At 41.6% G+C, this 23,277-nt stretch overlaps 3 protein-coding genes across 3 annotated transcripts; all 3 read right to left on the minus strand.

Annotated features, from left to right (window-relative positions):
• Nucleotides 1-131: 131 nt before the first annotated feature.
• Nucleotides 132-5,715, minus strand: LOC105183478 (uncharacterized). Its single transcript, XM_025303978.1, has 14 exons — nt 5,634-5,715; nt 5,360-5,503; nt 5,047-5,139; nt 4,813-4,977; nt 3,866-4,000; nt 3,604-3,779; nt 3,189-3,305; nt 3,042-3,145; nt 2,576-2,780; nt 1,889-2,327; nt 1,292-1,509; nt 1,032-1,200; nt 495-808; nt 132-373 (listed from the first exon to the last, which is right to left on the minus strand). The coding sequence occupies exons 1-14, from the start codon at nt 5,713-5,715 to the stop codon at nt 218-220; spliced, it is 2,517 nt and encodes an 838-aa protein (XP_025159763.1). The 3' UTR covers nt 132-217.
• Nucleotides 5,716-9,497: 3,782 nt separating this feature from the next.
• LOC105183394 (alpha-tocopherol transfer protein-like) lies at nt 9,498-15,409 on the minus strand. The gene is made up of 6 exons (XM_011141464.3): nt 15,110-15,409; nt 13,007-13,145; nt 12,659-12,818; nt 12,430-12,535; nt 11,539-11,902; nt 9,498-11,219 (listed from the first exon to the last, which is right to left on the minus strand). Exons 1-6 carry the CDS (start codon nt 15,392-15,394, stop codon nt 11,068-11,070), a joined length of 1,206 nt encoding a protein of 401 aa, XP_011139766.2. The 5' UTR covers nt 15,395-15,409; the 3' UTR covers nt 9,498-11,067.
• A 4,353-nt stretch (nt 15,410-19,762) lies between these two features.
• Nucleotides 19,763-21,648, minus strand: LOC105183479 (uncharacterized). Its single transcript, XM_025303848.1, has 4 exons — nt 21,516-21,648; nt 20,656-21,124; nt 20,251-20,578; nt 19,763-20,035 (listed from the first exon to the last, which is right to left on the minus strand). The coding sequence occupies exons 1-4, from the start codon at nt 21,646-21,648 to the stop codon at nt 19,775-19,777; spliced, it is 1,191 nt and encodes a 396-aa protein (XP_025159633.1). The 3' UTR covers nt 19,763-19,774.
• Between the last annotated feature and the right edge of the window lie 1,629 nt (nt 21,649-23,277).

A 23,277-nucleotide genomic window follows, 5' to 3' on the forward strand; every position in this document is an offset into this window, starting at 1 on the left:
CCGAGTCTACCTAGCCTGACGCTCGCGGCAGCGATTTTCGGCATTCGTGAGCGAATTCATTTGTGAAGTTAAGCGCCGCGCGGGAAAGGAAGAGGGAGTGGCAATAAAAAACTCATAAAAATTTGCGCTCGATTAACGGTGCTATTTCCCGTCATGAGTCCGTGCGTCGTTTCGACGTCGCTAATATATATATATATATATATCGTAGCTGACGTCGTCAGCTCTCGTGACTGTAATATTCATCGTATTCACGATCGTCGTTTTTCTCGTTATTGTCATTGTATTTACGGTAGGGTGACGTCCCGCGGAGAAACGCCAACGACGGGCGTTCGCTGCTCCACTCGTCGAGCTCGCCGATTGAAAACGTGGCCGACTGAAAGCGAAAATCGCAAACCGGTTTATGCCATTCTTTTTTTCTTTTGTTTTCTGCGAGTCATGCAACACAAAACACAAGAATGCAGAGACGCAATTCCCGCGATGCGTGCATGACTTACCTCCTGGTTCCGTGAGATGTCGAAAATTTTGTTCAAAGGGTATCCTCGCCGCTCGCTCGATCTATCAACGTCGGGAACGTTCGTTGTGTCATAAGGATAATTTACAAGGCCATAACGCTCCTCGTCGTCCTCGGGGCCATAATCGCTTCGTCCTACCGGGACGTAGTCTCGTATCGGATCGAATGTCGCAAGATTTTGATCGTGCCTATATGCGTATCGCGTATCGAAAACTCGGCCTCTGTTTTCGTCCGTAATTTCGCCTCTTACGAGAGGCCTCTTCGCGTCGGTCGATGTGTGCGTTTCGTATTGCGTCTCTACAAATAATCACATGTTGAATTCGAGCATTATTATCATTATGGCTCTTTGTAAGGTTACCGAATAATCAAATCGATATTATTCCGTCGTATTCTGAAATGTTCAAGGTAACACACGATTTAGAAGCTTGAAGTCACTTGACGAGATTCGAGAAATCAAACGTGCAATAGTACAACGTTTGACGCGAACTCAAATTATTAAAAATACTTTTGAGGTAATTACCTTCCCCAAGTATCGCGCGAGATAACGTGATATTATCGGAATTATTCAGACGCGAGTCATCTGTCGCAATCTCGTCGGTGTCAGATGTGAACTCTCTTTCATAGGCTGGATGCGACTCGCTCCTTTCTAAATAGTCGTGATTCACACGCCACGGTCGCCACTCGTAATCCTGTACGGACAATGGAGTAAACAATTACCATGTCGATTCCATCTCGCGAAGGATACGGTAAACGCCGGTCACTCCAAGCAACTATACTCACATCGTAATGATTCTTATCCGATTCTTTGTCGCGAATATTCGGTGGAACGACGTCCGTTCTCTTCGTCGCGCGGAGACTCGCATAATCGCCGGGCGAATCATCGAAATGATTTGTCTTGAGGTTTCTCATCTCATCAGTTGCAGAAACGTTCGTATCACCATTATCCCCGCCAAGCACACTCATCGGGCGATTAGTCCTCTTTGAATTTCCTGTTGTGTCTGAAACCAGCGTTGTGTTGAAACATATCGAATATCGGGAGCTCGTCTAAACTTTGATATCTGTGATGCGATTCTGTAACTCGTTATTGGAGTTAACGACAGTTTCGTTATTGTTGCACAGTTTTTCTACGATATACAAAAGCTGCGTAACGATAACGAAAATGTCGTTAACTCCAATAACGAGTTACAGAATCGCGGTACTGATCTAAACTTTGATGGTGAAATAAAAACAAAATATGTGTACGAAGATTTGATCGTAAACATCAGAATCAAGATCTAATAATTATTATCCTCTCTCTCAGATTATAATTTGCGCTGTAATGAGACAGCCTCCGGCGAAAATTAAAGACAGGCTGTAACTGCAATTAACTGTGAATACCTCGGGACGGGATTTCTTGCAAGGACAGTAAAGTCGCTTCGTTAAAAGGGTAACCAAGCGCGTAAGTGACAAACGAAGACAACTGTCCTTGTTTCGCGCTCTCGACGAGGATCACTGGCTCGTACGGCGGCAATAAAATCCTGTAGGGCTCCCCCGGTGCGTGGTACCTCCATCTGTTCTCGTCCTCGTCTTCCGCTCCTAACAACATCGAACGATGTGACTCGTTTTCTATCCAGATTGGATATCCTTGTCCGAACAAGTTGATGCCCTCCAACACCACAGGAAGCGGCAGCATAGCGTTGTCGGTCGCTATGTAGATCTTCTTCGGCATCTCCAATCCTGCCGTGTCGCGTGAAGTCGTGGACTCGACTTTCCGGTCGGTGAACGAGATTGCCGGAAAACTCGAGTCCCTCGGCCAATCGGAGAATGTCGAAGAAGTCTGGAGAAAGATCTTTGCGTTACGACACTTGCTACCTTGAAAATGATAGTCGTACTCGAGAAGCACAAGGATGTAAGAAATGCAAAACGTTTATTGTGTTTCATGTCATTTCCCTCGCAACAATCTTATCTACTTTTAACGCTAGTCAATTCACAGTGGACTTGTATTCGCGCTTCTGAAGTATATTTATCCGATTATGCAGAGTTTTTCTTTTCATAAATCAGAAGTCGGAAATATGACGTCGGTACCGCGAGAATTTTGTCGTCTTTGTCTCTAATTTCCAATCCACCGCTGATAGTGCTTGTTGTCAAGAGTTCATCGGGATTCAGCCAAGAACGAGGGTAAGTCAGCGTGGAATGTGGTTGGGTCGACGATAAATATGGTGGCTTAACGATCGAGCTTGATACCGTCGTGGTCTGCTGATGAATCACCGAAATTTCCGTCCCGTGTTTCCTAATGCGCAAAAGATAAAAAAAATCACATAAATTAACAATAAAAAAATTTCCGAAAGCGTCGTGTATATATGTGTATATTATGTGTATGTAATGTACATGCGAGCACATTCATATTTTATGAATATTTGTTTTAATATCAGTGTTAATAATGTTAATAAGATAGAGATATTATTAACAAGATACAGAACGAGAGATATAGAGATTAATATTATAATTTTAATAAGAAAGAGAAAGAAAATGTTTAAAATCCATTTCTTACTGGGACGTTGTATAATCCGTTTGCTTCGTCGTTGAAGCCGCTATCGAGGTCGTCTGTAGAATAAACTGTAGAATAAAATCTCCATCGAGTTTTAGCGCGTTTAAACCTCCCAGAAGCCTTTATGACATTCGTGCGAAAGTACATCACCTTTTTCCTCGTGATTGGATAACGCGTCGCCGTGTTCATTCCGCGTCTCTCCGCATCTTCAAAGACCTGCTCGGTTTTCATTTGCACCAGATTCCTTTCGGTCGACCATGCCTCGGTCTACGTTTATTTCTATTATTCTACTTATTTATTTCTACCAGCAATTTTTTTATTCGCGTATTCCTCTCCGCGTTTCAATATTCTCGTAATATAAAAGCTCACGACGAATTTACCGACGCGGAAGTGCAGACAGGACTCGAGAGAGGAAGAAAACCGTCTTGATCATATAGAGCCAGAGAAAATTCGCCCATTATGCGATCACTTACGATTGCAAAAAATAGTCAATAAAGTCACTTTGCTAAAATTGCTCGAAATTCGCGATGAATTTAGCGATATCACCTGGAGAGCGGCGGACTACCTTGTTGATCGCAAATGTTTTGTGCCCGGCGGATGAGTTGGAGGATACGATGAGAGGTCGGCAAGTTCTTTCTATGGTGCAATCGAAACCCCTGCACGAGCCTACGATTCGTACCGCACACTTCTGCATTCGCGGGCAGATCCAGCCGCGACAATGCTTGCTGATCAGCTCGTCTTCTGCAAATCGGAAGATTGTCGAGTCTTCTCATTTTCACAGACTCTCGTTTTAGTCTTTCATCACTTCATCAAACATGCAAACAAACCTGCGGTCAAGGTACAGTCAGGCGTATGCGCGCACAACGTGTCGGCACGGCAATCGTCGTCCGGTCTTCGCAGGAAACACTCGTACTCCGAGAGGCAGTCTAAAGCTTTGCACTTGTCGAACCAAACCTGCACGTCTGCAGATTCACAATTGATCGCCGTGATTTTGGAACTTATGTTTCGTCGCAACTTGTTGCGAATATATACGGGATGAGTTATTTTAAGTGTTACTCCAGTAACTTTCTTATTTTGCATGATTGTAAAAACAAATGTTTCGGACAAAAATTGTAGGTTTCAAGGGGGACATAAAACAATACAACTATATTAATTTGTTTACAGATGATTCCACTTTCGAGATATTCGCTAATTATTTTCTTTTCTTAAATGGAAATCCCCGATTTTTTATTATATCATTTTTTTTCTACCGATTAATTTTGACTTTTGAAATTTGAACTTTTGTCTGAAACATTTTCTTTATTTGTCTAATATTTTTTGAGATATTTAAGGAAAACTCGAAAACTTTTTCAATAATTAACTTACTACATCTCGCTATCTGTCGAAAAAAAAATAGTACTAGACATTTTTACTCTACTTAGTCTCAAGAATATATTGTTACAACAGTGCCCTAACTTTTGTGTTAACTTATCGACTTTTGGAAATTTCAAAATCATCAGATTAACAAAAGTCAGGCTCAGAATATTTCGAAAGTGGCGCCATCTGTGAACAAACTGATATAGTTGTTTCATGTCTCTCTTGAAACCATACAACTTTGGAAACATTTGTTTCTACAATCAAAAATAAGAAAATTATTGAGGTGGGTAACACATACTTAAAATGACTCGCTCTACATAACGAAAGCAACGTAAATATGTAAAAGAAAATAAAATGAACGTCCCGCGAGGAAATATCGTGAAAATGTGAATTGAGTCGTACTCCGGTTTGGACTGACCTTTCGCTGCTGCGCAGCTCCTGATGAGTTTGCAAGGTGGGTTGACGCAGCGTGATTCCCGCAGGATGCAACGTTTCCCTGGTGAACACTCGAAATCGACGCAGGAAGCCGCTCCTTCGTGATACTCCTTCTCCGATATGCAGCGCGCAATCTGCTGTTGGCATTCTGAGAATATTCACACTGTAAACTAACTACACAAGTATAACGGATATTTCTCTAATATACGTTAATTACTTTCATCCCAACGACACCCTCGAACTCGAACGACGCATATATGTCCGCTGCTGCAGCGCACACTGTCGCAAGTCGACGGCCCCTTCAATGACTCTGAAGCAAATGGATTATGTAACGTGAAATTAAGCCGATCTAACCGAACGAAAATGTCACTTCGATTCGAACGACTTCGATCAAACGAAACAAGATCTCTAGAAAATGTTAGAACGGCGCTTAATTATGTCGAAGGATAGCCAAGAGACGCGTAAAGTTGCCTGGAAGAAGTGACTTTCGATAGAAAATGTAGACAATAATTGATACAATTTCTCCTCACCTTGCATAGATTTGGAGCAATACAACATGCCTGGACAAGGTGGATTTTTGCACCAATATCTGCGTTTGATACATTGGCCGCCATTGTCGCATCGAAGATGTGTGCATCCCTTCAAGTATTCTTGTCCTGTTTCTTCTGCTACAACTTGAGCACGATTTTAACACAATTTTCTTTCTCTTTCTCTTTCTCTCTCTCTCTCTCTCTCTCTCTCTCTCTCTTTGATTTTTTTATCTTCCAATGGGAACTCGTAGGAGTAGTTCTGATTATCACTCACCATTCGCGCGGAAGCTTCCGGAATGCAGAAGGAGGAAAACCAGAGCCAAATACCAGACGATGAAGACGCGTTTACGTATCATGGCGATAGCACCGACAGACTCGCGTATTTCAGCATTCGTGTGTCGCACTTGCGACGTTACGCAGTGATAAGTACGACGCGCAATGTAAGCACCATTGTAACGAGAGCCACTGCATAGAAAAATGTATCGTCAACATAACGATTGTCAATGATCGTCATGCACTACATACAGCGAGTGGAATAATTCCGATATAAAATTGAGAGATATAAATTCGATATCTAATGCAGCTACGAGATTAACCTTTTGCACTTGAATATCCCCTTTGAGGGGACATCGTAAATCTAACAAATTACTCGGATGTCCCCTTTCAGCGGACATAAAGACTTTATTAGTGAATATAAGAATAAACTTATGCGTGCGCAAATTTTTCAAAGACACATGTTTTCTTGGCAATATACCACATGATACGATGCCATTTGAAAAGATAAATAAACAAGCTTTAAATAAACTGTAGCCTAAGAGAAAGAGACTTTCAAAGCTGAAAGCAGATCGTATTGAAGTATCGAGTGGTACAGATCGTTACCTGCACTAAGTCAGAAAAGTAAAATTGGAAAAATAATATTCTTTTAATAAATTCCATTTTGAGATTTCGTAATTTACAGTTCGAAATTTCCGACCATTTATCTAGTTTACAGAACAATGGCAAAGCGAACCTGCAATGCATATCGATGATTGTTTCATACGTTACCACACGTTAGAAAATTATAAGATATAAAATTTTGATTTTTTTTGTCATAAATATGTTCCCCGATGTCTAAAGATTCATACAAACCAAATATCATTGCAATAAATTACTTGGTTTCAAAACTACACTATTTAATATGACGCGATTCCTGTTTGCATACTTTCCTAAAAAGATGCCTCTGAGTTGTTGGTAGATAACTCGCGAGATGGCTCCGAGTGCAAAGGATTAAATATAGGAATCCAAGAGGAAGCAGGATGTTTGTCCTGTGTGATTTATATGCCCGACAAAGCTGGAGCTCGAATGGCAGATTCGACGAGCCCGACGAATTTCCCGAATTCGGCAGGTCCGACGGAGGAGTAATCGATAACGCTGACGACAGAATCTGTCGATAAGGCACGCGTTAACAGTCACTCGGCAACATCAGCGAGCCTGTTCATCGAGAATGGGCGTAATGATAATTTTCAATGTAGGTGTACCGCATATATGAAAGAAAGTCCGATGTAGCACAATGTCACGTAGAGTCTTAAATTTTGCATGTAGGCACTAGAGTCTCGTAACGTAAACTGCGCGCAGTGTAATTTACAAAATCAAGGTTTTCATCGAAGGCAAGTAGAGTCGATTTCTCGCGTCGCGGCGAGAGGACGATGACGATGAATGGTTTTCAAGTACAACTCGAGCATCACCGTTGGTTCTGACGTTACAGGATAATCGTTGAATTTGGCTCGCTACACTTCGGTTAATCACTTATTGTTCGATCGACCCGGTTTCAGGAATACAATACTTGAATACAATGTTCTTGCACTTAAATATGGATATAATTATTAGTATGATGAAATATTCACAAGTTTATAGATCTTCAAGTTGATTTAGACTTTAATCTTTAATTGCCACTTTACATTTATAGCCGCACCGCACGCAAATTGCATTGAATTATTTTGGAAGGTACTCAAATAGATACATGAAATTAGGAGACATCGATGTCTTCGTATTCTAATTGTTGCATTATTCAATCCCTCCTTCTCCAAGAAAAGTCACGCCAATGCGCAGTTTGCATTGACGTGAGTTCTTCGAAAAAGGAATAATGCGCATGCGTATCATAGTAGCAAATTGCTCATTAAAAAAGCATGACAGCACGGAATGTATAATATATATATGTCACGGGGGTAACTTGTCTATAATATACTGATGATGTGGTGAAATCGCAAACCACGGATTTAATAATGCGCAGATCGATAATGTTGGGAAGGATGGTAATAATTTTCCGGCAAGGATCGTCGTTAACCATCGTCGCGCGAAATCGCAACCGTATCGCTTTTTAATAATGCAAGAATCCCAACGAAACACTCGTCGTGTCAACGACCCGAAGTGGAGAAAATCAATTTGGTAACTGTAACGTTACGATCGTAGTTCGAAAATTAGTCGGAATTTTCTTCTCCGAAAATAATTAAGATGGCAAAAATTGATTGACCATCTGTCCATTTTGCTCAGTTTCTGCGCTCGATTATTTGTTCATCCTTAACTTGCGAGATGTTCCTGTATGCGAGGCATGCGCTAATACTTTGAACTCGGCACATCGGTGGCACGTAATACGGTAACGCATGCCGGAGTTGTATCCGTGTATGCGACAAGTAATCGCAAATCACGCTTGAAAATCTTCTATGAGAAGACTCACCATGATGTGATGATGTAATTGAGTTTTATTTTGCCTGCTCGAGCTTGTGCTCTCCGACGACGTGAACACGACGAAGTACGTTGATCTGCAACTCTTATGTCTCCGCTGCAACAAGATATCAATCGTAACAGAGATCTGATGATAAATCGTTGAGACTACAGATCAGTAAGATTCGCTTGAAAATGAGGAACAAATGATAAAGTCTTATTTAGTCGCACCTGTTAATAATGGATAATGAATAATAATGCGAAACGAGACAAGTGAGGTCATTTCCTGACGGCAGTTTCTTTTAATATTTTTCTCTCTTCTCTTAATATGATTATATTTATAATCTATAATTATATCCATTTTTTATCATTCTTATTATGTTTTTTCATTTTCTTTTTTTTTTTTATAGAAAGTCCCTCTTTCTACCATCGGTCTTCGTGCACTTGCGACAGAATAAGCACGTTCGTCTTCGTTCCTCTCGTTCTATTCTACTTCGATCGCTCGTACCACGTCTTACTATTATTCTCCCATCCTCCCTCGTCTATTCGCTCGCGCGACTTTCCTCAGTTGATCTCGTTTAAACTTTAAATGTCGTTTATTTTTTCATGCGAGCAACAACATCGATCGTGCGATTTCTTGAAAGAAAAGAAAACGTTGGGATTTATCAGATACAACGGTTTGATGAAGAAACGATTCTGTGGTCGTAAAACGAGGGCCACGATCGGTTTTGACATTTAGCATTTAACGGTTGTTTATCGACGCGAAGTGTTTCAGTCCGTGGTAACCGTTAATTTCTGAGTTATTATAGTTAAGCAATATTAGGTTGAATAGTTTGGTAAAACTTAACAAGGCAGCTGGCTGGCTGCATTAAACTGTCAAAATAAGTTGCAAATTAAAGCTAAACCGATTTAAACGAATATTACACTGGAAGAGATATTTTAGTCATCTGAATGTTAACTTAAAACGATATTGATATAAACGGTATCAGCGATCTTGTATTCTTAATGATTATTATATGTATCAAATAATTCCATTAACTAACATGAAAGTGTAACGTAAATATATCTTAATATGTTGGTCATCCTACTTGTGACGACCGATTGATTTTCGACGATTATATATTAGACGTACACGTGACGGTTGCACATAAAAGCATACACCTGGACGTTTGTACGCACGAGTGTTCTATCCTTTCTACAATATGTCGCATTTATTATAGAGGTACCATACTAACAATATAATATTTGATAATGTATGAAATTAATGATAATATTGAGTTAATTAAATTAAAGCACCCTAAAATCACGTTTCTTTTCTTTTCGGAACTAACCGCATTTTTTTTTATTTTTGAATTTTTATATTTCTGTCTGATTTTCATATGTAACGTAATAAGAACGTATACACTATTTGTTTCGTAAATTCACGCATACAAGCGACTTATGATCTTCATAATTTGTTCCATTTATTATATATTATAACAATATAGTTTATTTACCTTAACGATAGATAACGATAGATTTGTATCGACAGCATGTAAGTCCGACTTGAAATTATTCTAAATTTTAATATAATATAACACACAGGAATTTATAAAGCGTCGTGATGACAGATAATTTCGAAACTGGATTTGCGTCGATTTCGAGGCAGAAACTATTAATATATATTTCAGCGGAACTTTCTTGGCTTTTATTCTCTCTTCTTGGTTTTTCTTATTTTTCTTATTCTTTTCCCTTTATATTTGTCTTTCACGCTTTATCCATTATCGATAACTTAATTTTTGTCAACTATTTCGGATAATTTTCTTCAAAAATTAAAAACTACAGATATTTCATATTTTGTAGCGTTTCCTATAGACTATTTATAAAAAGAGTCCTTGTAACATATCTTGGTAATCTTGAAGCCAATGAGTCATCAGAATCTGGCACTGACAATAATTATCGCGGGAATTCAAGTGAACGTGAAACGGAAACTCAAGCGATTTTAGAGCGATTTAAACTGCCGCGCAACTGCAGCTTTCACTGAACTCGACATTCTCATCGAATTTTTCCTTTTTCGACTGTTCTACTCCGGAACAGATGAATGATGGCGATCGGTAATAGCCGAAGGCTCCCGCGGGAGACTCATTCCTTCCGAGAATAGGACACCTCTCTCGAGTTTCGCTGCAGGATTTCTGCAGGAAATTTCACGTTGCAAAATCTTTCAACATATTTCTCCTGCTATGCTAATTACAGGTTTCTCATGTAACACTGTGATAAAAATCCTGCGTCTAAAATATCTTTGTACGAGTCGTGTGTGCGACATGCAGAAAACTTAGCTGACTGTTCAGTATTGAAGCACGAAGTGAGAATCTATTTTTTTCACAATTTATTTACGAAACGATTGCTCGATTGCCCGAGCATTATTACATATTTCGTCCCGAAATCTAAAAGGTACTCTTCACAATGGAAAAATATATCACGCGAACGACGGAAACATCGTTCACGTCGCGTCGTGAATCTCCGTACGTTCGTTTGTCGGCGATTGTCGGCTTCTCTGTAAATAAACTTTTTCTATATTACATACGCTAACTATATAAAAAACTTACGAAGAGGTAAATACTTTCTGCTGTTTATTCGGTCAACGCTACCTGGTAACTGTCAAAGAGCACAGAAGCTTTTTTGGTAAAGTTTTATCTTTAACCGCGCACGCGGTGAGAACACACAGATGAAGTTGACGATGACCGTTATCGATTGCGAGTCTGGCCTTGTGTGTGTCCACCTTTTGCGATTTCAGACGTTATCATGCGAATTACGTTCGCATTGCGCAGTGTATTTCGGACGCGGGTCGCTCACGCTCCGGTTATAGTTGTTTGGAAAACGGATGTACATTACACGTTGTCGTCACGCGGCGGAATTTCACGATCGATCGGCCTCGAGGTTTCTGCTCTCTACATGAACGAATAATTCGATTAACGACTGCCGTTGGCGATGATTACGGGTCGCGACACTTCCTGGGGGTGTACTTCAATTTAGTCGATCGTCAGCTGCCGGAAGGATCCGTCGAGACCGAACAAGTCGTCGTGCGTCTTTGGTTTGTCCGGACGCAGAGTCTCGTTGGCCTTCACGTTCTCTTGCTCCGTGAACCACGGTTGATATTCCTCCAACTTTTTTATCCATTTGTCTAAAAATTCAATTCAACGACTTTTGTCAGGAAGATCTTAGAGTTTGTGATATTCCACATAAAATCTCTTCTGCATCAGCTCACCGAGCTTGGATCGTCAATTTTACGCGAAAGTTTCTCACGTGGAACATTGGAAAGTCGCGAGAGACGTCAGATTTATTTTTCAGAGAGAGAGAGAGAGAGAGAGAGAGAGAGAGAGAGAGAGAGAGAAAGAGAGAGAGATTTACTCTGCACATCTTTTTCAAAAAAAGCATAAAATTAAGAACCGCTAAAAGAGATACTGTAATCGCGAGTTCAGCAAGTAACAAAGTAATCGCACCATGTATAACATTGATGGGTCCAGCGTCGCCGCCGTACTCGCTCGGTAATATCTCCTTGGGTATGTATTCGTAAAGAGTGTTTATGTTGCTGTGCATAAAGATGCGGTTGCGTATCTTCTCCTTGAGGAAGGGCTTGACGAAATTGTGGATGGTATCGACGAACGGGCTGATGTTGATCACATGCACCTGCTTGAGCTTCGCCGGGTAAGCCTCCTGCACGCAAACCAGAAACTTCTTCACCAAAGTTGGCGGGAACTTGGCGAAATGCGTGGGTGTCGCGACCTCAGCGTCAAGGATGTAAACGTCGCCAGCCACCCCGTGGGACTCTTCCTTAAGGCGCACGTCACCGATCATCAGCACCAGCTGCGACAACAACGAAAACTAAATATGAGTTTTACACGGAACGCTATTTAACGGAGCGTGTAAAATAAAATAAAGTAATGTAAAATAAAATTTAAAATAAAAGATAGGATATTCCTAAAATACCCTCGCAGTGAATTCACGCAAAAGAGGCGGATTTTTAGTTCTTGTGAACTAAATTCGACTTAAAGAAATTTTGTTTCTTCCAACCAAAACGCGTCTGCTTTCGCTCCCTGTCGCGATAACTCAACCAATCTTTTTTCTTCCTGCAGCACTGCACTTTTTGCCTCTTTGGAGTAAAGGAAAGATATGATTTAGCACGGGAGAAAAAAGGAACTCGGTTCCTATATAGCACTAATTTGAGCCTGAAGAGAACAGGCCTATAGTTAGAAGATAGAGAGAGAGAGAGAGAGAGAGAGAGAGAGAGAGAGAGAGAGAGAGAGAGAGAGAGAGAGAGAGAGAGAGAGAGTTCTCGTTACTCCTTTATCTTACTGGCGGTTCCACCGCCAGTGATCGAGATGAGTTTATACCTTCATGGCTTCCGAGACATTGGGAGTCGGGAGATCTTTGTGGATTCCTCGCATCAGAATCACTCGGTTCCCCTCCTTCGTGAGACCCGGTAAAACCGGCACATGTCTGCAAGTAGAAGAGACGAGGTGAAGTTCGTTTGCACGCGCGCGCACGTCTCTCGCCGGCTGATCGGAGAGACAAAAATTCCAACTCGATGTAATATCGCGTTACGATAGCTTCTCTGCTTACACAACTTTCAGTACATCCTGCATCACTGGCCTCGCGATGTCGCGGTTGGAGAAGAGCTCGGGGAGTGCAGCGCGCATCGTGAAGTACATGTCCAGCTTCTTCTTACATCTCTCCAAAGAGAAGTTGCAACCACGTAGGAACGTCATTATTACTTGATCATCTGCGGAAGCGAGAGCACTTTATTATCGAGCAGCAACAGCCCCGATAGCGATCGCTCGTAAGTTAATACAATCATTCGTTGTTTCTCCAGTGAACAGAAATCTACGCGGGATCGCCGCGTAGAGAAATGCAACGACGCGATTGCAAATTACTCGGGGCCACGCAAATGTACTTCGAGATTGTTTGTACCGTCGAATTGAGGTAAGTGCGGTTGTTTAGTTAGCCATTCTTTGATAGCCTCGAGGTCCTTGTCGCGGGTAGCTGGATTCTCATTCAGACCCACCTGGATCTGCTTGGACATCTCCTCTGTAGGTTGTATCAGCAACATCTACAAACAGATCGCGATGAGGAGCATCGCTGTGAGATGGTCATATGAAGGAACAAATTCGCGATTAAAATCTTTGCCTAACAATGCCGCAGTGATATGATATTCCATTTTACACATCAGCCTAACGTCAGGTGCTAACTCACCTCCCTCTCTCTCTCTCTCTCTCTCTCTCTCTCTCTCTCTCTCTCTCTCTCTCTCTCTCCCCCTCCCTCCCTCACACACATACACACGCGAGCGCACGCGTGCGTGCGCGGGGAGATATATATTTACGATACTTCAAAAAAGGATTAGATAATTAAGGTCATATATCAAAGGGAGATTTTACGGTGAATCAGATACTTTCTCGCGTTATCGGAGCGTGAAGTTACCGCAAAATGAGCCGAACACGAGGACGACGTGCAATCTGTGTGCCTTCGGGGGGCTCCTTTTCAGTTGCACGTGTTACGCGAATAATATGCACTCCACCGAATTATATAAGCGGCTAAGATACCCATCGCTCTTATGTCAGGAATTAATGCTGACCAAAGCGGCTTGCTCAACCAAAACTTTCTCTAACTCCTTGCTGCTGCGGACGCAGAGAGACACGAAGAGAACACTTTGTGTGTGTGTGTGTGTGTGTGTGTGTGTGTCCTCGCCTTTTCTCATTTATAAGACATTGTTCTACTTCTCTCCTACGGGAAAGATTAAACACGATTTCTTCAAGCGTCCTTTACATCCACGCGTCACGGAAAATTTACAAAAATTCTTTTCGTTTTACATCTGATGAATCTCGTTACAGACTTATTATCGATACGATTTATCGTTACAGCGTTTACACACAATTTATGACGAGTCATACAAAGAAGAGGAAGAAATAGCAGGAGACTGCTAAGGCCTCTGAAGGATAATTAAATTTCTTGTCGACAGTCTATCGGAACTGTGCATTTTCGAGCTACAACGTTGTCACTATCGCGCTCATCGTTTCGTAAAGAGGATCGCGGCAAACAAAACGATAAAAGTTGAGAATAAAGAATGCTAAAAAATGTCCTTGACAAAACCTGATTTCGAACGGATCGATAGACCGACGATTGGACCAACTTTGTCGCCAGGTTTCCTCGAGCATGTGAAGAAAAGTAGAAATACAAATTAAATTTCAATATCACGTTATATTAAATTTTATGAATTACGGCCAATTAGCGAGCGACTTCCGCAATTAATCTCATAATCCGCAAGACACTTAGTTTGCGGTCTCGAAAGTAATCGGTGGTACCGCCGCGACCCTTCGATACGCACAGTCCGTATTGCGAAATGTTCTAGACACTGTCGAAACTACGTCGAAACGACCGCCGTATCTCGAAGCACACGGGCTATTGCAAAGAAATTGCAACTGCCTCTCTTGATGTTAGTGGTTAGTCAACACGCCGCGAACAGATAACCGAATGAAATGAAAGGCGAAGGAGAAATCGGTGAAAAATTCAGAGCTAAAATCGCAGTGACGCAAATCAGTCGTTAGTCAACGATTCAGCGGTGAAAATTGCAACAATTGGTTTTTCTAAACTTAATTACACTCGAATCTACTGTTGAACACACTTGAATAAATACATATAAATATATTTGGACACACTTGAATAAAATTTCTCCCTCTAAGCTAATTTGAATAAAATTTCTCTCTCTCTCTCTCTCTCTCTCTCTCTCTCTCTCTAAGCTGTTACGCTTGCAAGGAGTAGAGTCGCGGTAAAGGATTGCTCGAGAGACAAGAACAAAATTGACACGGCTGCATTGTTCGAAAAGTCATCTGCCAGTCCGTGCGCTACCCGGTGGCGTGCACGCACGATGACGGGTCGGGCGCGAGTTGAGTTCGACGCGAGTAATTTAACAACAGCGCATCCACTTTGATTCGAAGTGTCGCCGCAGAGGGAAAATATCGTTTCCCGCACAATCGAAATATGTGTCACACGGTGAAACGCGCCGAGATCGGGACTTACCTTGACCGGTGGAGAAAACGCACACAATCCAGACGCAGGCGGGCGAACGCTCGGCGCGCAAACGATCGCGACGACGATGACTTTCAGATTATTACGGAAGGAGAAATGAGACTCGAGCGGCGAACTCGCGAGACGGCAAACGAACAACGGAGTGGGAACGATTACCTCTTGGACCGGTTCTCCTTTATACCGTAGAGATACCCCACTCTTGCTTCCCGTAGTGGCACCCGATAGAAGGAAAATCCTTGCGCGACCGATGAGCGACTTTTGGAGGGAACTGGCCATTAGAGAATTCGCGACGATGAATTTGCGACAGCTCACATCCGGCAGATGCGTCCTATTCGTACTGTCGACTGAATGATATCGCCCGCGCTCCGAACGATCTCGAAAGGATCCCGAAGCTCCTGCGGGATAACGAGTTGCACGCCGATCATCATACATCTCTCACCGAAGTTGCGCTTCCAAATCGTCTTTCGGCTCTTCATGTTTCGAAAGCTCTTCATATATCACAGAATTCATGAGCTTGCAAAGCTTATTGCACTTATTGCAAGCTTTCGACGTAATACACACTCGCGTTTACGTCAAGATGCTCAGGTGGATCAGCTTATACCATCTCGGAGTAATCCTATTTGCGCTAAAGAAAGCTACGAGTGCCTGAATTATACAATTAGATGGAGGAGCGACGCTTCGAGTGTAAATGAACCACGCGACACTGTATCATGTCCTATACAATAATAATAGCGATAAGAGGGATGACAATACAGATTGAGGAAGATCAATGTTGACGTAGCGCAATCGCAATAATTTCGCAACAAAACAAGGAAACAGTGATAACCATCGTTTCATGTTATAATTTCACGATTTTAGAAACTCATGAAATGGTGCGTTTATGTAACACACAAATGAGCGCGCATGACCGCTTTGGTGAACATACACCGGCTTTTTTGCTCTGATGAACAACAAAATCTGTAACTTTCCTCTCGAGAACGAGCCGCGCAACTTATGCGTCTGTTCAAGTGAATTGAAAAAGTAAAACATATATGTGTTAAAATGCTTGAATGTTTTACGTAGATCTTATGTAGATCGACGACGGCAATATATCATGTCAATAAAATGAATTTCTCCGTGAATCGCGATTGTAAGTTATAACACTTAAGATGCGATTCACTGTCGCAAGACTTACCGTTAATAATTGCCAGCAGTAAACTTTATATCAAATAAAGCATCTGAAGTTTGAACTTAGATTTTAGACTTCAGTGGCAAATTTTTTTTTGTCCGTCATCGGTATGCAAATATATATTCCTTTATTTTTAATTCAAATCTAAGATGCATCAGATGCGAATTATGAGCATGACGACGATGCGACAATATTAGACATGTACGATTAACCACAGATCGATACTCGTTATGTTAATTTATAATATAAATCTGATGCAAAAAAATTATTGACAGACTATGCTCGAGCTCGAGAACTTTGGAACAAGAATTTAGCCTATTGTCACATAAAATCACATATCTACATTACATCTATGTCGACAAGAAGATTCGTGATAATTAATCTCTATGTCCCCCCTCCCGGACTTTTTACGCTTTTTACGCGTTCACTTCCGTATACATACAACTACATACTGTCTAATCGCGGTTGTGCTCGTGCCCTCGTCTTACTTCCTTTCGCGAGCATATAGTCGCGAGTATACACGGTCGCACGGGGCAGGAGATTACGCGAACGGCGACCGTCACGAGCGCAGGAATTCGCGTGTATGTGAAATTGCCGGCCGCAATAGCGGGGGGATTTTGTAATTGGCTCTTAAGCGTGCAAAAGGATGCGCCAGGTGAGTGTACAAATACGCGCGAGCGACTCATGTATAATCATGAAGGATTACTTTGCGTAATTCCGGTCGTACTTTGTATGGCAGATTTATCCATGACGATGCATATTTAACTGATATCTAAAAACACAGCTGTTTATCATGCCTGATGCGAACAATTACTCGCTTACTGCACTTATTCGCAGAGAACTCTGATCGCCTGAAAGCCTGATCGCGAACTTCTAGGAGCGACTTGTTTGACGCGCTATGCGCGTAACTCCGCGGCTATTAGCGTTCAGTAGTGCCCTACTCTTCCGCCTGATGCAACGGTAAATAACGGCTTCCCGATGAATTTTCAGATCGAGCCTCCCTCGGGGAAAATAACGCGCCAGAGAAGTGTTCGCGATAACTTTCCGCTCCGTTAACGAGCAGCAAGTGTATCGAAATCTGGCCGACATGAAGCCGCGCTGAGAAGCTCGATAGAAAGTAAGATTCCGCTATCTAGTTTGTTATCCGTTCCACTTCGGGATAGTTAATTGCTTTAACCGATCGACTGTGCGATTAATTAAAACCTTTCACCTTGTTCAAAACGCGAGTCGGCGCGGAGTTTCGCAGCGACAAAACATATCGTGTTATAAACAAACAAGGGAACAAGTATTGTCCGCTGATGCAATGTCGACTGAGTTATATATATGCGCTTGCGTAAGTGAAAGTTTATTCACGGATTTGGCCAGTAGTATAACATCTCTCCTGTCTGCTTTGCTTAAATATTTTGTTACTTTCTGAACATGTGAGCATTCTCCGTCTCTCTCTCTCTCTCTCTCTCTCTCTCCCTCTCTCTCTTTCTCTCTCTCTCTCTCTCTCTCTCTCACTCTGTTGCAATCTCGATCGCGTCGGGAGTTTTCGAACAGTTTGATTTGTTCGCGCGAGAAATATAAGTGAAAGGAAGAAATGAATAGAGATATAAAACACGCGTAATAACAGTCCGAACTTGTCGACTTATTGACTTCTGTAAATTTTAATAGGAGGTCAAGGCGGCCACGGCTAGAAGCGTAGTCGCGATCCCGAGCAATGTGGCGAGGCTGTGCGGTACCGTCTCCGGCGGAGTGGAGCTTCTGGCTTGTTTTTCGACAATGGTAGTTTCCTCGATGTTTGTCATGTCCTAAAAAGGAGGACGCGAGGTAAGAAAAATCTCCCCGAAGATCATACCGAAGCGTAAAACCTCCGGAGGTTACCGCGCTCGGATTTCGCAAGTACGGTTTGATAAATACGCAGGACTCTCCGGCCCGGAAATGATTTTTTTACACAGCGATTGCGTCAACGAATAAAGAAATCAAATTGCACGCGAGCGTAAAAACAAATTGCTTGACACTTTGTGTGCTCTCAGATCTCGCTTAACTTGCACAAAAGAAAGTATAATCGCGCAATGTGCAAATGACCATTATCATGAGATAAAAACATAAGCGCGAATGTCGTAATAAGCGTGTAAATATCGTCGAAACGTCAAAGATTATTATTAGTGCCGAATTTTACGAGTCTGTTAAATAAACGGATATTACATGCTTCAAGATGTCTCCATATCCGTTTATATTTTACATATATAATAAGACTTTAGAAAAGAGAAAATTTTTTATACTACGTCGGTATAGTCCTGCGTACGAGAGACAAATATATTTATATATAAAACACGGATAACATATGAATATGATTCTTAGATCCGTATCTCAATTAGTTTGATCACTAATGATTAAAAACATTTTTGCTTATCATGTTGATTAACATGACGTTGAGTGCGAACTAATTTTACAAGTTTTTCCACGACGTCCTTGACAACACGCATCCACGTCGAAGATTCCTGCGAGAAAATCTCGATCGGCACGTGTGAAGTAGTTGGGACGTCGCGCCTTTGTCGATTCGGACATTCTGGGCCATGCCAGCCACCTGCTATCGCGTTCCTGATCGCCGTCGGAAGTTCCCAGATTCTTCTTGTCCCGCGGAGAATATGATCATTTGATCCTCGCGCGGCAAACGGGATAATGGACTTGTTATTTGCGGAACAGGTTTCTGTCGCTATGAAGAGCGTATCAGCGGAGAACTGCATCGATGGAACAACAAATATATTATAAATACAGAATTAATGTATTTTTTATTGGTTTTTATAATTCTTCATAATTATTTTATGACGTATATCGTATCCTTGCGAAATAAGCAATTACTTCACGTAGCACAAGGTTAACGACGGCAACTCGTTCGTTTTCTGGCATGACAACAATCAACATGTAACCTTTGTTTTTTGAAATAAATTTCAGCTCTCTGACTACGTTTTTGATTAAACTGGTCGCAGTTGGCTTGAGAGGAAACGGTAAAAATGTATCTCCGAACGTGCTATCTTTTCCACCTAACGACTCAAGGAGGGAACGCAAGAAAGCCATTCTTATTTTGGAGAAGACGTCAAAGATGCTCCATGCGCCGTCGTAATTCGTCGTTTCTGCAACCGACAAACTCGCTCTCTTATCAAATACTGTTTACTTTACATTCCGTTTACAAAGTAATCAATTTTCTTTTATGCAAACGCAAAGTCCGTCTCGTATCTTATGCCGTCGAGAATATCTCGATTAATTCTAGTTTCTTGTAATAATTTTTTTTTGTAACAAAGAATATTTTCTTTTTTGTAATAGAACAAGTAAAAACTGTTAATACATATACTTTAACTAGTACTAATACATAGTACTAATATTAATACATATATAGTACTAATACTAATAGTACTAGTACTAATACATATACGTTAATACTAGAACAAGTAAAAACTATTAATACATATCGGATGAGGAATCATGTTTTTTGTCCTCACTAGCTAATACAGCCGTGACTTACCTTCTCTCTTAGCCTCAGGCGCGAGCAAAGTGGGGACAGATTTCGACCGATCACCTGCGAGGCTAATCATTTGCCACGCATTGTTAGAATCACGCTTGTTTTTGCGTGATTCTAATTTTGCATCACCTTCATTAGATCCGTCGAATCCAGTCAAGATGTCGCTTGGACCAGCGACGTAGTCGAAGAGCAACGGGGTGGAAAGGTTGCTGATGGAGACTGTGCCTGATAGACAAAACTCATCGAATCAATGATCTCTCAACCAGCAGACAAAATACCGTTTAGAATTTAACACATGTTGTATGTGATATCAGTATTCAACAAAAAATAATTTTTTTAAGATTTACTCTTTTTTTACTTTTGGCAAGCTTTAGTCTTTACGAGCGTGTCTTCACGAAAAATCCATTTACTGTTATTTTTTTTTTTATTCCAGTGATATTCAGCAATTTTTTATATTTTTTTTAATATGCAACTTTTTCGACAATCAGTGAATAAAACTTTCAGACCTGTTGCCATCTGTCTTGTGTATTTCGCCCATGATAACAACTCTCCGATACTGGAATAAAGCAGGCGCTCACAATCGCAGTCCTTTTCTTTGCTTTCCGAAACCAGCGCACTTTCCGAGGAGATATTAATAGTCCCGATTTTATCGGAGCAGCTCTGAGTTATTAAATCGGATAACACGCAACTTGAATCTCGGTATGCGCGAAAGATATGGAAAAAAAAACTCGACATTTTTTTTAAAGCAATTACAGCTTTAAGATTATACACATTAAACAACAAAGTGCTAACGTTAAACAATTATAAAAGTCGACATACCTATCATGATAGCTCTCCCAGTCCCTAACTCAAACTTTCAATCACTATTTTAAATATTCATCCTGATAACCTAGGAATACCTGAAGAGATCCTTCGACAGTGAACGGTAGTGTTTCCACGTGATCGTGCCGATTCTCTCTTCTCTTCTCGTCATGAGTCTTGTTGTCAATTAGAAGCAAGACAACGTTGCGCGGGCCAGTGATGCTGTCTGTGTCTTTTTCGGAGAAGTCGGAGTCATCATTCTTCACTGATGTTATGTCACCGATTGATTTTACTCCGATGTTTTCCGTGCTCGATCTCTTCTCACGTATCTGACTCTCTTTTATCCCGTCTGTCAATTTCGTCATCACTTTTGCATTCTCAATTTGCGGAGACTTATCGGTATCTGTCGTCTGTATCTTGCTATTCAACGTGGGATCCACAGATATCCTTTGATATGTGTCTAAAGACGGTGCCGTATCCCAGGTGGACAATACAAGTGCTATCCAATAAAATGGACATAAATCTTTGCATTACGCAAATGTTGCATTATGAGATAACGGAGGAATAAATTCAAGGATAAATTTACAAAGAACACGTTTTATTTCTTTTTGTTCTCATAGAGAACATAATGTGACAGGAATAGAATAATAATTTGATCTAATAATATCATCAATCATAGTTTGAGATCAATAATAGTTTGATCTAAATGAAGATCCTTGACAGCACACACACACAGAAGAATATCCTTGACGACAAAATTGACAGTTGGTTATTAAAGAAATTAAATATACGCAGACGATGTATTTTACATTCGTCATTCCTTCCTCATAAATATGAATAGTGGTACCGGGTAAATATGAACGTGGAGCAAACGCGAAAACGAAAGTTGACACGCGTACACGCGCGGCGTTAACAGCTCATACCTGAACGATCCATTGTGAACCCAAACGAGCATATCACCAACGACCACAATACCGCGAAGATACCAGCGCGAAACATCGTGATTTCTGTGCTAATTGAATTAACGTAATATTCTTGAAATCTCTCCTTGGGCATCATTTATTTATATATAAAATTATGTACACATCACTTACTGACACGATCAACTTGACTGATTCGTAATAAAACTCTCAAGGAACAACGCCGAAAAAGCTATGAGACTCCTCAATCTTGAATCGTAGCTCATTCGTAGCAATTATTATGCGAAAAATTACGTCAATCTTGTTTACCTTCAAAGCAGCAACTAAATCGTCTGTAGTTGGTTAACAAACAGTTAAGTTGCCCGAGCGACCGATTAAACAAAAATCAACCAAAATGGAAAGGATACGTATCATCCTTGTTTCGTTCGAATTTTCGAATTAAATATAGGAAGAAACATGATATCCTGGCGATGTAACCTAATGAGAGTGCCTGCGGAGAGTGCCAGCGGTAACGGAGAGGCTTTCTGCGCGAATCAAGCAGTTAAGTCTGCCTGATTAAACAGTAATTATTCCCTCTTCCCCGGTAAATTGAAAGAATACAAGATAATGTCCCTTGTTCCAACCAGCAACGGTCGCCATCTAAATTGCCACATTAGATTACTGCTCGATTACTGTGCCGCGTAATTATCGTCGAATTAATTGGACTTTAAACGTAGAAACGACTGACCTAAATCCTTCGCTGTCGCGCGACCATGTGAAGGTTGCATTAACCGGCGTTTAGCCACTGGTAAATATCATTAGCGAGCGATTCTGCCAATGTATTAGTGTTACGTCGTCGTATTGGCGCGGGCGTAAGGACTGTCAGCCTAAATAATGAAGAATTCGTTACGATGCACGATCCATGTCCATAAGTCGGCGCGCGACCCTCGTTTCGAGTCGATACGTGACATATTTAATCGTTGAGACTTACATAGGTCAGCCGGCGGTGAAGTACGAGCAACTGTTATTTGCGCTATTTGTTTTACGTCATTCTCGTAGTCTCGTATGCATTCGCATTCGCGTATAAGCGCACACTCTCTTTACGTACGAATCATTAATTTTCATCGACCAATATACGGCCTCACGACCACGGGCGGGGGGCACGCCCGCGAATTATACGACTAGCCCGCAGCAATTTGTATTCTCAGAATGTGTGCTAAAGTCCGTCGCGCGACGGAACGTAACGACTTCCTGTAAAATTCTCTCTCGGGAAAAATCGCGATCTCTCTTCTCCCAGCGCACGAGAAGCTGTCTCGTAAACTTGAAACTTCCCCCCGTGTACCCCTCTGGGGCGCTCTCTGCCTATGAAAGTGGTGCGAATAAAAGGCAGGCAGATCTGTAGCGTGAAATTTTATTTCTATCGCACACACGTGCGGTTTGCCCGGCGAGTATATATTTCGAGAAAGAGAGAGGAAGAGAGAGAGAGAGAGAGAGAGAGAGAGAGAGAGAGAGAGAGAGAGAGAGAGAGAGAGAGACGTAACGCACTGTAGAAAAAACATATCATCAGAACGCCGCTCGCGTGTATGTTCGACTGGAATCCTCCAACCGCTCCGGGTGTGGGCCTTTCCTGCCGTCCGAAGAGAGCAACGTACTTTCCGTGAACAACAACACGCTGCACGCGCGAAGTTAAACAAAAGTAATGACCGCGATCTCGAGCAAGTGTTCGTCCCGCGAACCCGTCGCGCGGGGATGATTTAAGGAGGATAGACAGCGATAGGCGATGGCG

This window comes from Harpegnathos saltator, unplaced genomic scaffold (genome assembly GCF_003227715.2).
Source record: "Harpegnathos saltator strain DR-91 unplaced genomic scaffold, Hsal_v8.6 scaffold58, whole genome shotgun sequence".
NCBI classification, from domain to species: Eukaryota; Metazoa; Arthropoda; class Insecta; order Hymenoptera; family Formicidae; genus Harpegnathos; species Harpegnathos saltator.

Coding starts and splice junctions, on each gene's coding strand:
- LOC105183478 (XM_025303978.1), bottom strand. CDS start 5,715: ATGATACGTAAACGCGTCTTCATCGTCTGGTATTTGGCTCTGGTTTTC. Junction 809..1,031: donor TCGCGCGATACTTGGGGAAG/GTAATTACCTCA, acceptor GATTATTTGTAG/AGACGCAATACGAAACGCAC. Junction 374..494: donor ACATCTCACGGAACCAGGAG/GTAAGTCATGCA, acceptor TTTCGCTTTCAG/TCGGCCACGTTTTCAATCGG.
- LOC105183394 (XM_011141464.3), bottom strand. CDS start 15,394: ATGGCCAGTTCCCTCCAAAAGTCGCTCATCGGTCGCGCAAGGATTTTC. Junction 11,903..12,429: donor ATGTCTCGGAAGCCATGAAG/GTATAAACTCAT, acceptor TTGTTGTCGCAG/CTGGTGCTGATGATCGGTGA. Junction 11,220..11,538: donor ACCCATCAATGTTATACATG/GTGCGATTACTT, acceptor TTGAATTTTTAG/ACAAATGGATAAAAAAGTTG.
- LOC105183479 (XM_025303848.1), bottom strand. CDS start 21,648: ATGCCCAAGGAGAGATTTCAAGAATATTACGTTAATTCAATTAGCACA. Junction 21,125..21,515: donor GTTCACAATGGATCGTTCAG/GTATGAGCTGTT, acceptor CAACATTTGCGT/AATGCAAAGATTTATGTCCA. Junction 20,579..20,655: donor CAGGATGAATATTTAAAATA/GTGATTGAAAGT, acceptor GTTTAACGTTAG/CACTTTGTTGTTTAATGTGT.